Raw genomic sequence first — 13432 nt, 5'->3', positions numbered from 1 at the left:
TATATCACAGTCCAGAGGCTGAAACGTACAAAGGCAGCACCATGTGAATGTGTCAGTGTTACCCGCCCGCTGTTATATCACAGTCCAGAGGCTGAAACGCAGAAAGGCAGCACCATGTGAATGTGTCAGTGTTACCCGCCCGCTGTTATATCACAGTCCAGAGGCTGAAACGTACAAAGGCAGCACCATGTGAATGTGTCAGTGTTACCCGCCCGCTGTTATATCACAGTCCAGAGGCTGAAACGCAGACAGGCAGCACCTTGTGAATGTGTCAGTGTTACCCGCCCGCTGTTATATCACAGTCCAGAGGCTGAAACGCAAAAAGGCAGCACCATGTGAATGTGTCAGTGTTACCCGCTCACTGTTATATCACAGTCCAGAGGCTGAAACGCAGAAAGGCAGCACCATGTGAATGTGTCAGTGTTACTCGCCCGCTGTTATATCACAGTCCAGAGGCTGAAACGCAGAAAGGCAGCACCATGTGAATGTGTCAGTGTTACTCGCCCGCTGTTATATCACAGTCCAGAGGCTGAAACGCAGAAAGGCAGCACCATGTGAATGTGTCAGTGTTACCCGCCCGCTGTTATATCACAGTCCAGAGGCTGAAATGCAGAAAGGCAGCACCATGTGAATGTGTCAGTGTTACCCGCCCGCTGTTATATCACAGTCCAGAGGCTGAAACGCAGAAAGGCAGCACCATGTGAATGTGTCGGTGTTACCCGCTCACTGTTATATCATGGGTATATATTGCAGGAACTTACAATATAAATTCTGAGGGGTCTTTTTACCATTGCCCTGTGATTGCAGCAGTACTTATCGCAGCGATATAATGTGTTGTGCGGTTTGCAGTGAGTTGGGGGAGGGGGATGTTCATGCGAAATAGCATTCCCCAGCGGGGAGCTCCGTGGTCTACACTAGGCTACAGGGCAATCAAGTATCATCTAGAGAAGTTGCGTATTCCCATTGAAATTAATTCCATTTATCACCAGTAAAGATGTATCCTATGAAATGTAATGCGCCAGTATGTGAAGTGAAGTTTCCGTATGCTCAGAACCTCTGTAGATGGCGTTAGGTAACTGTGAAACGCTGAACCTCTCAAAGGTTAATAAATTGCACCTCTGAATTCCCCATTGCAGATTATGAGTTGGATGTTGCAGTGTCCGTGTTTTGACCCTTTTTGTTAACTTGGGGCACTATAACATGGCATACTATGAACTGGGTGCACTGTATGGTATAACGTGAACTAGGGCACTACTATGGGGCATAACAGTAGCTAGGGCACTACTATGGGGCATAAAATGAACTAGGGCACTACTATGGGGCATAACATGAACTAGGGCACTATTATGAGGCATAACAGTAACTAGGGCACTATTATGGGGCATAAAAGTAACTAGGGCACTACTATGGGGCATAACAGTAACTAGGGCACTATTATGAGGCATAACAGTAACTAGGGCACTACTATGGGGCATAACAATAACTAGGTCACTACTATGGGGCATAACAGTAACTAGGGCACCACTATGGGGCATAACAGTAACTAGGGTACCACTATGGGGCATACCATTAACTAGGTCACTACTATGGGGCATAACAGTAACTAGGGCACTACTATGGGGCATAACATGAACTAGGGCACTACTATGGGGCATAACAGTAACTAGGGCACTATTATGGGGCATAAAAGTAACTGGGGCACTACTATGGGGCATAATAGTAACTAGGGCACTACTATGGGGCATAACCTTAACTAGTGCACTACTATGGGGCATAATAGTAACTAGGGCACTACTATGGGGCATAATAGTAACTAGGGCACTACTATGGGGCATAATAGTAACTAGGGCACTACTATGGGGCATAACATTAACTAGTGCACTATTATGGGGCATAAAAGTAACTGGGGCACTACTATGGGGCATAATAGTAACTAGGGCACTACTATGGGGCATAACAGTAACTAGGGCACTACTATGGGACATAACATTAACTAGTGCACTACTATGGGGCATAATAGTAACTAGGGCACTACTATGGAGCATAATAGTAACTAGGGCACTACTATGGGGCATAACATTAACTAGTGCACTACTATGGGGCATAACAGTAACTAGGGCACTACTATGGAGCATAATAGTAACTAGGGCACTACTATGGGGCATAACATTAACTAGTGCACTACTATGGGGCATAACAGTAACTAGGGCACTACTATGGGGCATAACAGTAACTATGGCACTACTATGGGGCATAATAGTAACTAGGGCACTACTATGGGGCATAACAGTAACTATGGCACTACTATGGGGCATAATAGTAACTAGGGCACTACTATGGGGCATAACCGTAACTAGGGCACTACTATGGGGCATAACATTAACTAGTGCACTACTATGGGGCATAACATTAACTAGGGCACTACTATGGGGCATAACAGTAACTAGTGCACTACTATGGGGCATAACATTAACTAGTGCACTACTATGGGGCATAACATTAACTAGTGCACTACTATGGGACATAACAGTAACTAGGGCACTGCTATGGGGCATAACAGTAACTAGGACACTACTATGGGACATAACAGTAACTAGGGCACTACTATGGGGCATAACAGTAACTAGGGCACTACTATGGGACATAACAGTAACTAGGGCACTACTATGGGACATAACAGTAACTAGGGCACTACTATGGGGCATAACAGTAACTAGGGCACTACTATGGGGCATAACAGTAACTAGGGCACTACTATGGGACATAACAGTAACTAGGGCACTACTATGGGACATAACAGTAACTAGGGCACTACTATGGGGCATTACAGTAACTAGGGCACTACTATGGGGCATAACATTAACTAGTGCACTACTATGGGGCATAACAGTAACTAGGGCACTACTATGGAGCATAACAGTAACTAGGGCACTACTGTGGGGCATAACAGTAACTAGGGCACCACTATGGGACATAACAGTAACTAGGGCACTACTATGGGGCATTACAGTAACTAGGGCACTACTATGGGGCATAACATTAACTAGTGCACTACTATGGGGCATAACAGTAACTAGGGCACTACTATGGGGCATAACAGTAACTAGGGCACTACTATGGGGCATAACGGTAACTAGTGCACCACTATGGGGCATAACAGTAACTAGGGCACTACTATGGGGCATAACAGTAACTAGGGCACTACTATGGGGCATAACGGTAACTAGTGCACCACTATGGGGCATAACAGTAACTAGGGCACTACTATGGGGCATAACAGTAACTAGGGCACTACTATGGGGCATTACAGTAACTAGGGCACTACTATGGGGCATTACAGTAACTAGGGCACTACTATGGGGCATAACAGTAACTAGGGCACTACTATGGGGCATAACAGTAACTAGGGCACTACTATGGGGCATAACAGTAACTAGGGCACTACTATGGGGCATAACGGTAACTAGTGCACCACTATGGGGCATAACAGTAACTAGGGCACTACTATGGGGCATAACAGTAACTAGGGCAGTACTATGGGGCATAACAGTAACTAGGGCACTACTATGGGGCATAACAGTAACTAGGGCACTACTGTGGGGCATAAAATGAGCAACTGCCGTGGAGAGGTTTCTCTCTAGAAGGGGGTTCTGGCTACGCGCCGATCCTCGCCCTGCTGAGTCTGTCGCTGCCCTGATTCCGCTCTCCTCTTGCATACAGAACACAATACTGCGATCACTCGATGACAGGGGTATGTATGAGCCGCAATGTATATGATCGTTTTTAATCCCAGCAGAGTAATGACAAAGATAAACAAAGAGTTATTAAAAATGGATGAGCACTGAGATGAAAGCAGGAACTCTTCATATATTGTGTATAAGCCGTTGCATGAACATTCCCCATTGTTAATGCTCTGCTATTTGTCAGTGTCATTACGGGGGGGGTTGTGTTCTGCATGGGAGATGAGACAGACAGGAGACGACGGGAAATCCCTGCATCCAGCAGTTATAGACTGGGAGCAAAATGATATAAAGGGCTCGGTGTATAGAGATATATGTATCTGTGCTGTGATGGCGGATGACGTCTACACGCCTCGGACAACGGCACTAGTCTGTCCCATATTAGAGAGAACGCTAAGGAGAACGCTCGTTGCAACCACCCACCCTGAGTCATGGCCTTCCAGTCTTCGCTGTCTCTTCTTACATCACTCACTGTCTCTTGTGGGTCTGCCTTCTTCCTCCATTGTGTGTCTTAGCTGCCCCCCATTTCTCTCATCAGGCCCCTCTGCCCATGGCCTACCAAATTATCTCCACTCATGTCTACTGCTGCACCCTAGGAAAGGTCTTCATCAGCAGCATGGCCTGTACTACAGGTATAAGAGCTTTTCCAAAGACTGTAGAGCCAAAGTGCTGGAACTGGTGTACAGTAGTATGAAAAGTTGTCACCAGAATGTTGACATACTGTAGACATAAGGTTGACATTTAAACCTGCCAACACCAGCGTCAACATAGGTTAAAATAGGCAAAAAAAGTATGTTGGCATTCTGGTGACAGATTAAATGTCAACATTATGAACATGTCGACATTTGTGAATGTCAACATTTAAAACCTGTTGGCAGTCTAACCGGCAGCAGTAAAAATAAGAATTTACTCACCGGTAATTCTATTTCTCGTAGTCCGTAGTGGATGCTGGGTACTCCGTAAGGACCATGGGGAATAGACGGGCTCCGAAGGAGACTGGGCACTCTTAAAAGAAAAATTAGGTACTATATCTGGTGTGCACTGGCTCCTCCCTCTATGCCCCTCCTCCAGACCTCAGTTAGGGAAACTGTGCCCGGAAGAGCTGACATTACAAGGAAAGGATTTGGAATCCAGGGTAAGACTCATACCAGCCACACCAATCACACCGTACAACTTGTGATAACTATACCCAGTTAACAGTATGAACAACAACTGAGCCTCATTCAACAGATGGCTCATAACAATAACCCTATAGTTAAGCAATAACTATATACATGTATTGCGGAAAGTCCGCACTTGGGACGGGCTCCCAGCATCCACTACGGACTACGAGAAATAGAATTACCGGTGAGTAAATTCTTATTTTCTCTGACGTCCTAGTGGATGCTGGGTACTCCGTAAGGACCATGGGGATTATACCAAAGCTCCCAAACGGGCGGGAGAGTGCGGATGACTCTGCAGCACCAAATGAGCAAACTCAAGGTCCTCCTCAGCCAGGGTATCAAACTTGTAGAACTTTGCAAAAGTGTTTGAACCCGACCAAGTAGCAGCTCGGCAAAGTTGTAAAGCCGAGACCCCTCGGGCAGCCGCCCAAGAAGAGCCCACCTTCCTCGTGGAATGGGCTTTTACTGATTTAGGATGCGGCAGTCCAGCCGCAGAATGTGCAAGTTGAATCGTGCTACAGATCCAGCGAGCAATAGTCTGCTTTGAAGCAGGAGCACCCAGCTTGTTGGGTGCATGCAGGATAAACAGCGAGTCAGTTTTTCTGACTCTAGCCGTCCTGGAAACATAGATTTTCAGGGCCTGGACTACGTCCAGCAACTTGGAATCCTCCAAGTCCCGAGTAGCCGCAGGCACCACAATAGGTTGGTTCAAATGAAACGCTGATACCACCTTTGGGAGAAATTGGGGACGAGTCCTCAATTCTGCCCTGTCCATATGGAAAATTAGATATGGGCTTTTACAGGACAAAGCCGCCAATTCTGACACACGCCTAGCTGAGGCCAAGGCCAACAGCATGACTACCTTCCACGTGAGATACTTCAACTCCACGGTCTGAAGTGACTCAAATCAATGTGATTTTAGGAAATCCAACACAACGTTGAGATCCCAAGGTGCCACTGGAGGCACAAAAGGGGGCTGAATATGCAGCACTCCCTTAACAAACGTCTGAACTTCAGGCAGTGAAGCCAGTTCTTTTTGAAAGAAAATAGACAGGGCCGAAATCTGGACTTTAATGGATCCCAATTTTAGGCCCATAGTCACTCCTGACTGCAGGAAGTGCAGAAATCGACCAGCTGAAATTCCTCTGTTGGGGCCTTCATAGCCTCACACCAAGCAACATATTTTCGCCATATGCGGTGATAATGTTTTGCTGTCACATCCTTCCTAGCTGTTATCAGCGTAGGAATGACTTCCTCCGGAATGCCCTTTTCCATTAGGATCCGGCGTTCAACCGCCATGCCGTCAAACGCAGCCGCGGTAAGTCTTGGTACACACAGGCCCCCTGCTGTAGCAGGTCCTGTCTGAGAGGTAGAGGCCAAGGGTCCTCTGAGATAATTTCTTGTAGTTCCGGGTACCAAGTTCTTCTTGGCCAATCCGGAACGATGAGTATAGTTCTTACTCCTCTCTTTCTTATTATCCTCAGTACCTTTGGTATGAGAGGAAGAGGAGGGAACACATAAACCGACTGGTACACCCACGGTGTCACTAGAGCGTCCACCGCTATCGCCTGAGGGTCCCTTGACCTGGCGCAATATCTTTTTAGCTTTTTGTTGAGGCGGGACGCCATCATGTCCACCTGTGGCCTTTCCCAACGATTTACAATCAGCTTGAAGACTTCTGGATGAAGTCCCCACTCTCCCGGGTGGAGGTCGTGCCTGCTGAGGAAGTCTGCTTCCCAGTTGTCCACTCCCGGAATGAACACCGCTGACAGTGCTAGCACGTGATTCTCCGCCCATCGAAGAATCCTTGTGGCTTCTGCCATCGCCATCCTGCTTCTTGTGCCGCCCTGTCGGTTTACATGGGCGACCGCCGTGATGTTGTCTGACTGAATCAGCACCGGTTGGTTTTGAAGCAGGGGTTCTGCTTGACTCAGGGCATTGTAAATGGCCCTTAGTTCCAGAATATTTATGTGTAGGGAAGTCTCCTGACTCGACCACTGTCCTTGGAAGTTTCTTCCCTGAGTGACTGCCCCCCAACCTCGGAGGCTTGCATCCGTGGTCACCAGGACCCAGTCCTGAATGCCGAATCTGCGGCCCTCGAGAAGATGAGCACTCTGCAGCCACCACAGCAGAGACACCCTGGCCCTCGGGGACAGGGTGATCAACCGATGCATCTGAAGATGCGATCCGGACCACTTGTCTAACAGATCCTACTGAAAGATCCTTGCATGGAACCTGCCGAAGGGAATTGCTTCGTAAGAAGCTACCATCTTTCCCAGGACTCGCGTGCAGTGATGCACCGACACCTGTTTTGGTTTCAGGAGGTCCCTGACCAGAGATGACAATTCCTGGGCCTTCTCCTCCGGGAGAAACACCTTCTTCTGTTCTGTGTCCAGAATCATGCCCAAGAACAGCAGACGCGTCGTAGGAATCAGCTGCGACTTTGGGATATTCAGAATCCAGCCGTGCTGTTGTAGCACTTCCCGAGATAGTGCTACTCCGACTAACAACTGCTCCTTGGACCTTGCCTTTATAAGGAGATCGTCCAAGTACGGGATAATTATAACTCCCTTCTTTCGAAGGAGTATCATTATTTCGGCCATTACCTTGGTAAATACCCTCGGTGCCGTGGACAGACCAAACGGCAACGTCTGGAATTGGTAATGACAGTCCTGTACCACAAACCTGAGGTACTCCTGGTGAGGTGGGTAAATGGGGACATGTAGGTAAGCATCCTTGATGTCCAGTGACACCATAAAATCCCCCTCTTTCAGGCTTGCAATAACCGCCCTGAGCGATTCCATTTTGAACTTGAACTTCCTTATATAAGTGTTCAAGGATTTCAAATTTAGAATGGGTCTCACCGAACCGTCTGGTTTCGGTACCACAAACATTGTGGAATAGTAACCCCGTCCCTGTTGAAGGAGGGGAACGTTGATTATCACCTGCTGAAGGTACAGCTTGTGAATTGCCGCCAGTACTACCTCCCTTTCCTTGGGAGCAGCTGGCAAGGCTGATTTGAGGTAACGGCGAGGGGGAGACGCCTCGAACTCCAGCTTGTATCCCTGAGATACCACTTGTAGAACCCAGAGATCCACCTGTGAGCGAACCCACTGGTTGCTGAAGTTCCGGAGACGCGCCCCCACCGCACCTGGCTCCACCTGTGGAGCCCCAGCGTCATGCGGTGGACTTAGTGGAAGCAGGGGAGGATTTTTGTTCCTGGGAACTGGCTGCCTGGTGCAGCTTCTTTCCTCTACCCCTGCCTCTGGGCAGAAAGGACGCGCCTCTGACCCGCTTGCCTTTCTGAGGCCGAAAGGACTGTACTTGATAATACGGTGCTTTCTTAGGCTGTGAGGGAACCTGAGGTAAAAAAGTCGACTTCCCAGCTGTTGCTGTGGATACGAGGTCCGAGAGACCGTCCCCAAACAATTCCTCACCCTTATAAGGCAAAATCTCCATGTGCCTTTTAGAATCAGCATCACCTGTCCACTGCCGAGTCCATAATACTCTCCTGGCAGAAATGGACATTGCATTAATTCTAGATGCCAGCCGGCAAATGTCCCTCTGTGCATCCCTCATATATAAGACGACGTCTTTAATATGCTCTATGGTTAGCAAAATAGTATCCCTGTCAAGGGAATCAATGTTATCTGACAGGGTATCAGACCAAGCAGCTGCAGCACTACACATCCATGCTGAAGCAATTGCAGGTCTCAGTATAGTACCTGAGTGTGTATACACAGACTTCAGGATAGCCTCCTGCTTTCTATCTGCAGGCTCCTTTAAGGCGGCCGTATCCTGAGACGGTAGTGCCACCTTTTTTGATAAGCGTGTGAGCGCCTTGTCCACCCTAGGGGATGTTTCCCAACGTAACCTGTCCGTTGGCGGGAAAGGGTACGCCATTAGTAACCGCTTAGAAATCACTAATTTCTTATCTGGGGAACACCACGCTTCTTCACACAATTCATTTAACTCATCAGATGGGGGAAAAGTCACTGGCTGCTTTTTCTCCCCAAACATAATACCCTTTTTAGTGGTAACCGGGTTAATGTCAGAAATGTGCAACACATTTTTCATTGCCGTAATCATGCATCGGATGGCCCTTGTGGACTGTAGATTTGTCTCATCGTCGTCTACACTGGAGTCAGACTCCGTGTCGACATCTGTGTCTGCCATCTGAGGTAGCGGGCATTTTTGAGCCCCTGATGGCCTCTGAGACGCCTGGGCAGGCGCGGGCTCAGATGCCGGCTGTCCCAAAGCTGTTAACGTCATCGAACCTTTTATGCAAGGAGTTGACACTGTCGGTTAATACCTTCCACATATCCATCAACTCTGGTGTCGGCCCCGCATGGGGGCGACATCACACTTATCGGCTCTTGCTCCGCCTCCACGTAAGCGTCCTCATCAAACATGTCGACACAGCCGTACCGACACACCGTACACACACAGGGAATGCTCTGACTGAGGACAGGACCCCACAAAGTCCTTTGGGGAGACAGAGAGAGAGTATGCCAGCACACACCAGAGCGCTATATAACAGAGGGATTTACACTAACACAAAGTGAATTTTCCCCCAATAGCTGCTTATATCACCTTTTGCGCCTAAATTTATGTGTCCCCCCCCTCTCTTTTTTACCCTTCTTGTAGTGTATACTGCAGGGGAGAGCCTGGGGAGCGTCCTTCCAGCGGAGCTGTGAAGAGAAAATGTCGCCGGTGTGCTGAGGGAGATAGCCCCGCCCCCTCCGCGGCGGGCTTCTCCCGCTTTTTTAATAATGTTAATGGCGGGGGATTAGGCACATATACAGTTTATAACTGTATTATGTGCACATTTGCCAAAAGGTATACTTATTGCAGCCCAGGGCGCCCCCCCCCCCCAGCGCCCTGCACCCACCAGTGACCGGAGCGTGTGGTGTGCTGTGGGAGCAATGGCGCACAGCTACAGTGCTGTGCGCTACCTTATTGAAGACCGGAGTCTTCAGCCGCCGATTTTCTCCTGGTTCTTCCGTCTTCTGGCTCTGCAAGGGGGACGGCGGCGCGGCTCCGGGAACGGACAATCGAGGTCGGGCCCTGTGTTCGATCCCTCTGGAGCTAATGGTGTCCAGTAGTCTTAGAAGCACAAGCTAGCTGCAAGCAGGTAGGTTTGCTTCTCTCCCCTCAGTCCCTCGTAGCGGTGAGTCTGTTGCCAGCAGATCTCACTGAAAATAAAAAACCTAACAAATACTTTCTTTTCTAGTAAGCTCAGGAGAGCCCACTAGGTGCATCCAGCTCTGGCCGGGCACAGATTCTAACTGAGGTCTGGAGGAGGGGCATAGAGGGAGGAGCCAGTGCACACCAGATAGTACCTAATCTTTCTTTTAAGAGTGCCCAGTCTCCTGCGGAGCCCGTCTATTCCCCATGGTCCTTACGGAGTACCCAGCATCCACTAGGACGTCAGAGAAATGTCATAGTGAATGGCATATAGGGGTCAGACTAAGCTGTACTGCACTAGTAATAGAGCCACCATGAGCCCTAGTGAACAGTTTGTGGCTCGTGTGATCACTGTTTAAACATAGTTCTCCTGTATGTGCCTTTAATACGAGGTAGGCTTTTGCACCCCAAGTCAAGTGGTTTAACACTGAGTGGATATTACACAGAAGCCAAGGAGCAATCAGATTTGTCTACGGCTTCCTATATTGTACGTCCCACAGATTCTGGGAACAAGTCACGCCTAAGATTAAAGCCTAACTTCACATGTTTTGTACAACATACTGCAATAACATCTTCTACCTCTCATACTTGAAAAAGGGCTACAGCCTGAAACAAGCACTGAAAAACTCAGAAACACACTGTTGCTGTCACATGACTAGTTACGAATAGGTGATCTAGGTAAGTCTGTAGCAACAACTTTAACTGTGGAATTTACTGAGTACTTCTATGTTTACAGAGGCTTATTCATCCACCTGCCAAGAGTGTCTGAGCTTTCAACAGCCAATTTCATGTGTAATATCCTTTTGCAATTATCGGGAGTTACTTCAGTAAAGGACAGCACAGTATGATGATAACGTATAGTATGACTTTAAATAAGCAAAATCATTTTGATGTGGCATTAACCCTTTATATTCTGTGATGCATTTTGCACAATGTTAGATTATATAAAAGACAATGATTACTTACTTTAACCACAGAAAGCATCCCCTCGTTTGTGTTTGGATTGGTGTGAATTTCAAAGCTCTGTCCGGGGTTCCCATTGATGATTGTATACACTGCCTTCCAAGCACCCGTGTTTGGGTCGTCCTTATCGTTAACAGTCAGATTCACCATCACCCCAGTCACCCCTTCCTTAACTGTGGCCTGAAACTGAGACAAAAGAAACAAAGTTAGAAAAGTTACACAAAGCAAACGTAACAAAACCAGATTTTCAATTTAGCAAAAGTTACATAACACTGAATAGAACGGCAGCGAAAGGAACAAACTATTTGTTTCTTCAAAGAAAGTTTATTTCCTTAAACCCAGAACAATGAATCTGTTTACAGAAAATAGATGAGATATTACTCTTTAACAACCTCTACTTGTGACAGATTGCCGCAAGACGAGGCTGGGAAATAGTATTCCGAAGCTGTAAATCTTTCACCTGCAATAAACAAATCACCTATAGGAAAAGCATAAACCAGTCAGTCTCAAATAATATTTCTCTCTTTTTGGCGATGAAATGAGTTATTTAGAGTTATTTCAAAGTAATACGTTTTTTCCCCTAAATTGCACATTACCATATTTTAGCAAGAAATACACACACACACACACACACACACACACACACACACACACACACACACACACACACACACACACAATAACGGATATAGAATTGTGTAACTCTCTACGTTTATGTGTAGTGTCTGTACAGTCGTAGATACAAGTTGATACAACATATATAAAATCTGTGCAGACAGGCAGTGACAATGGGGGTCATTCCGAGTTGTTCGCTCGCTAGCCATTTTTAGCAGCCGTGCAAACGCTATGCCGCCGCCCACTGGGAGTGTATTTTAGCTTAGCAGAAGTGCGAATGAAAGGATCGCAGAGCGGCGGCATCATTTTTTTGTGCAGTTTTAGAGTAGCTCAATACCTACTCAGCGCTTGCAATCACTTCAGACTGTTCAGTTCCTGTTTTGATGTCACGAACACGCCCTGCGTTCGCCCAGCCACGCCTGCGTTTTTCCTGGCACGCCTGCGTTTTTTTGAACACTCCCTGAAAACGGTCAGTTGACACCCAGAAACGCCCACTTCATGTCAATCACTCTGCGGTCAGCAGTGCGACTGAAAAGCTTCGCTAGACCCTGTGTGAAACTACTTTGTTAGTTGTAATAGTACGTCGCGCGTGCGCATTGCACCGCATACGCATGTGCAGAAGTGCCAATTTTTTGCCTCATCGCTGCACAGCGACCAAATGCAGCTAGTGATCAACTCGGAATGACCACCAATATTGGACAGGGGTTTACCGCAAAGAAAGTACGCAGTCCCACGGTATCTTGAGAAAAGTCCACGTTAGAACCGAAACAAAAAACATTCTGAGTGATCGCTTTTAGAATCACTTTACATCTGGGTTTGGAAGCAGTGCAGGAAAGTTGCAAGAGGCACTGCGATCAGCTCAAGCCTACCCACGGGAGAGTTTTGCGAGATCGGACTGAGGGGTGTTCGGAATGGGGCGTGAAAGCAAGGATTAGGAAAGGCAGACTCGTGATCACCTGAATTAGAATTAGACTGTGAATCTCCCTTCAGAGGGCGGCAATTTTAGTACATCACCACTGTGAGAGAGTCACAGAATCGCTAACAAAACGCTAACACAGTTGGAAAATGGAGTGCAGATCTTTAGGCATCTGAGACCAGCGATAAAAAATAAAACAGATCTTGCATCAGGGTTGCCTACTTTAAATAGCTCCTCCAGAGGAGACGCAGCAGGAGACTTCAGGGGGCGGGGCCGGCCTGTGACATCATTTAGCCCAGCCCCCACATCGGGAAACGCCGTAATTTGTGGGTCCGCGGGAAGGGGTCGGGACTAAAATGATGCGATTCGCGTCATTTTAACCCATTCCCGCGAATACGGGAGATTATCTCTCCATCCTACCCGCATCACTAGGGTGCGAGCAGGATACGGGAGACCTGCCTACTCTTCCGGGGGTGCGTGGGGCTACCCCAAAAAAACGGGAGCCTCCCGCAGCTTCCGGGAGAGTAGGCAAGTATGTCTTGCATGCATTTTCACTGCTTTCCACACAGATAGAAGCTGAGAGGCTTCCCTAATCTTGTCCCAGTTTCCAGGGGCATGAAGCTTCACCCATGTCCTCCTCCTGTCTGAGTTGGTGATGATCCGGTTATGTTCCACAATAGATTGATATACTGTAAGGAGAATGTGTGCCCTTAGGACAAGTAGCGTTGAAAGCAAAGCGACACCGAGGTGGATGGGTTATGTTGGAAATGGGTTGGGGCTGCGAGACTGGCGGTGGGGATCCCAGAGGTTGGTATACCGATCCTGGGATCCCAACCGCAGGATTCCGG

General features: G+C 47.8%; 1 protein-coding gene across 3 annotated transcripts in view; it reads right to left on the bottom strand.

The window, feature by feature from the left end:
- CDH13 (cadherin 13) overlaps window positions 1-13432 on the bottom strand; it is a 1087951-nt gene that overhangs the window by 153379 nt on the left and 921140 nt on the right. For all 3 annotated transcript variants that reach the window (XM_063945965.1, XM_063945966.1, XM_063945967.1), the window contains one exon: window positions 11057-11239. In XM_063945965.1, coding sequence (XP_063802035.1) covers window positions 11057-11239 — 183 coding nt within the window. The remainder of the gene's footprint in view (window positions 1-11056; window positions 11240-13432) is intronic.

Source organism: Pseudophryne corroboree, chromosome 11 (assembly GCF_028390025.1).
Source record: "Pseudophryne corroboree isolate aPseCor3 chromosome 11, aPseCor3.hap2, whole genome shotgun sequence".
In the NCBI taxonomy this organism is placed as follows: domain Eukaryota; kingdom Metazoa; phylum Chordata; class Amphibia; order Anura; family Myobatrachidae; genus Pseudophryne; species Pseudophryne corroboree.
The sequence above is the reverse complement of the archived record's forward strand: the minus strand, read 5'-3'. Positions and strand labels throughout refer to the sequence as shown.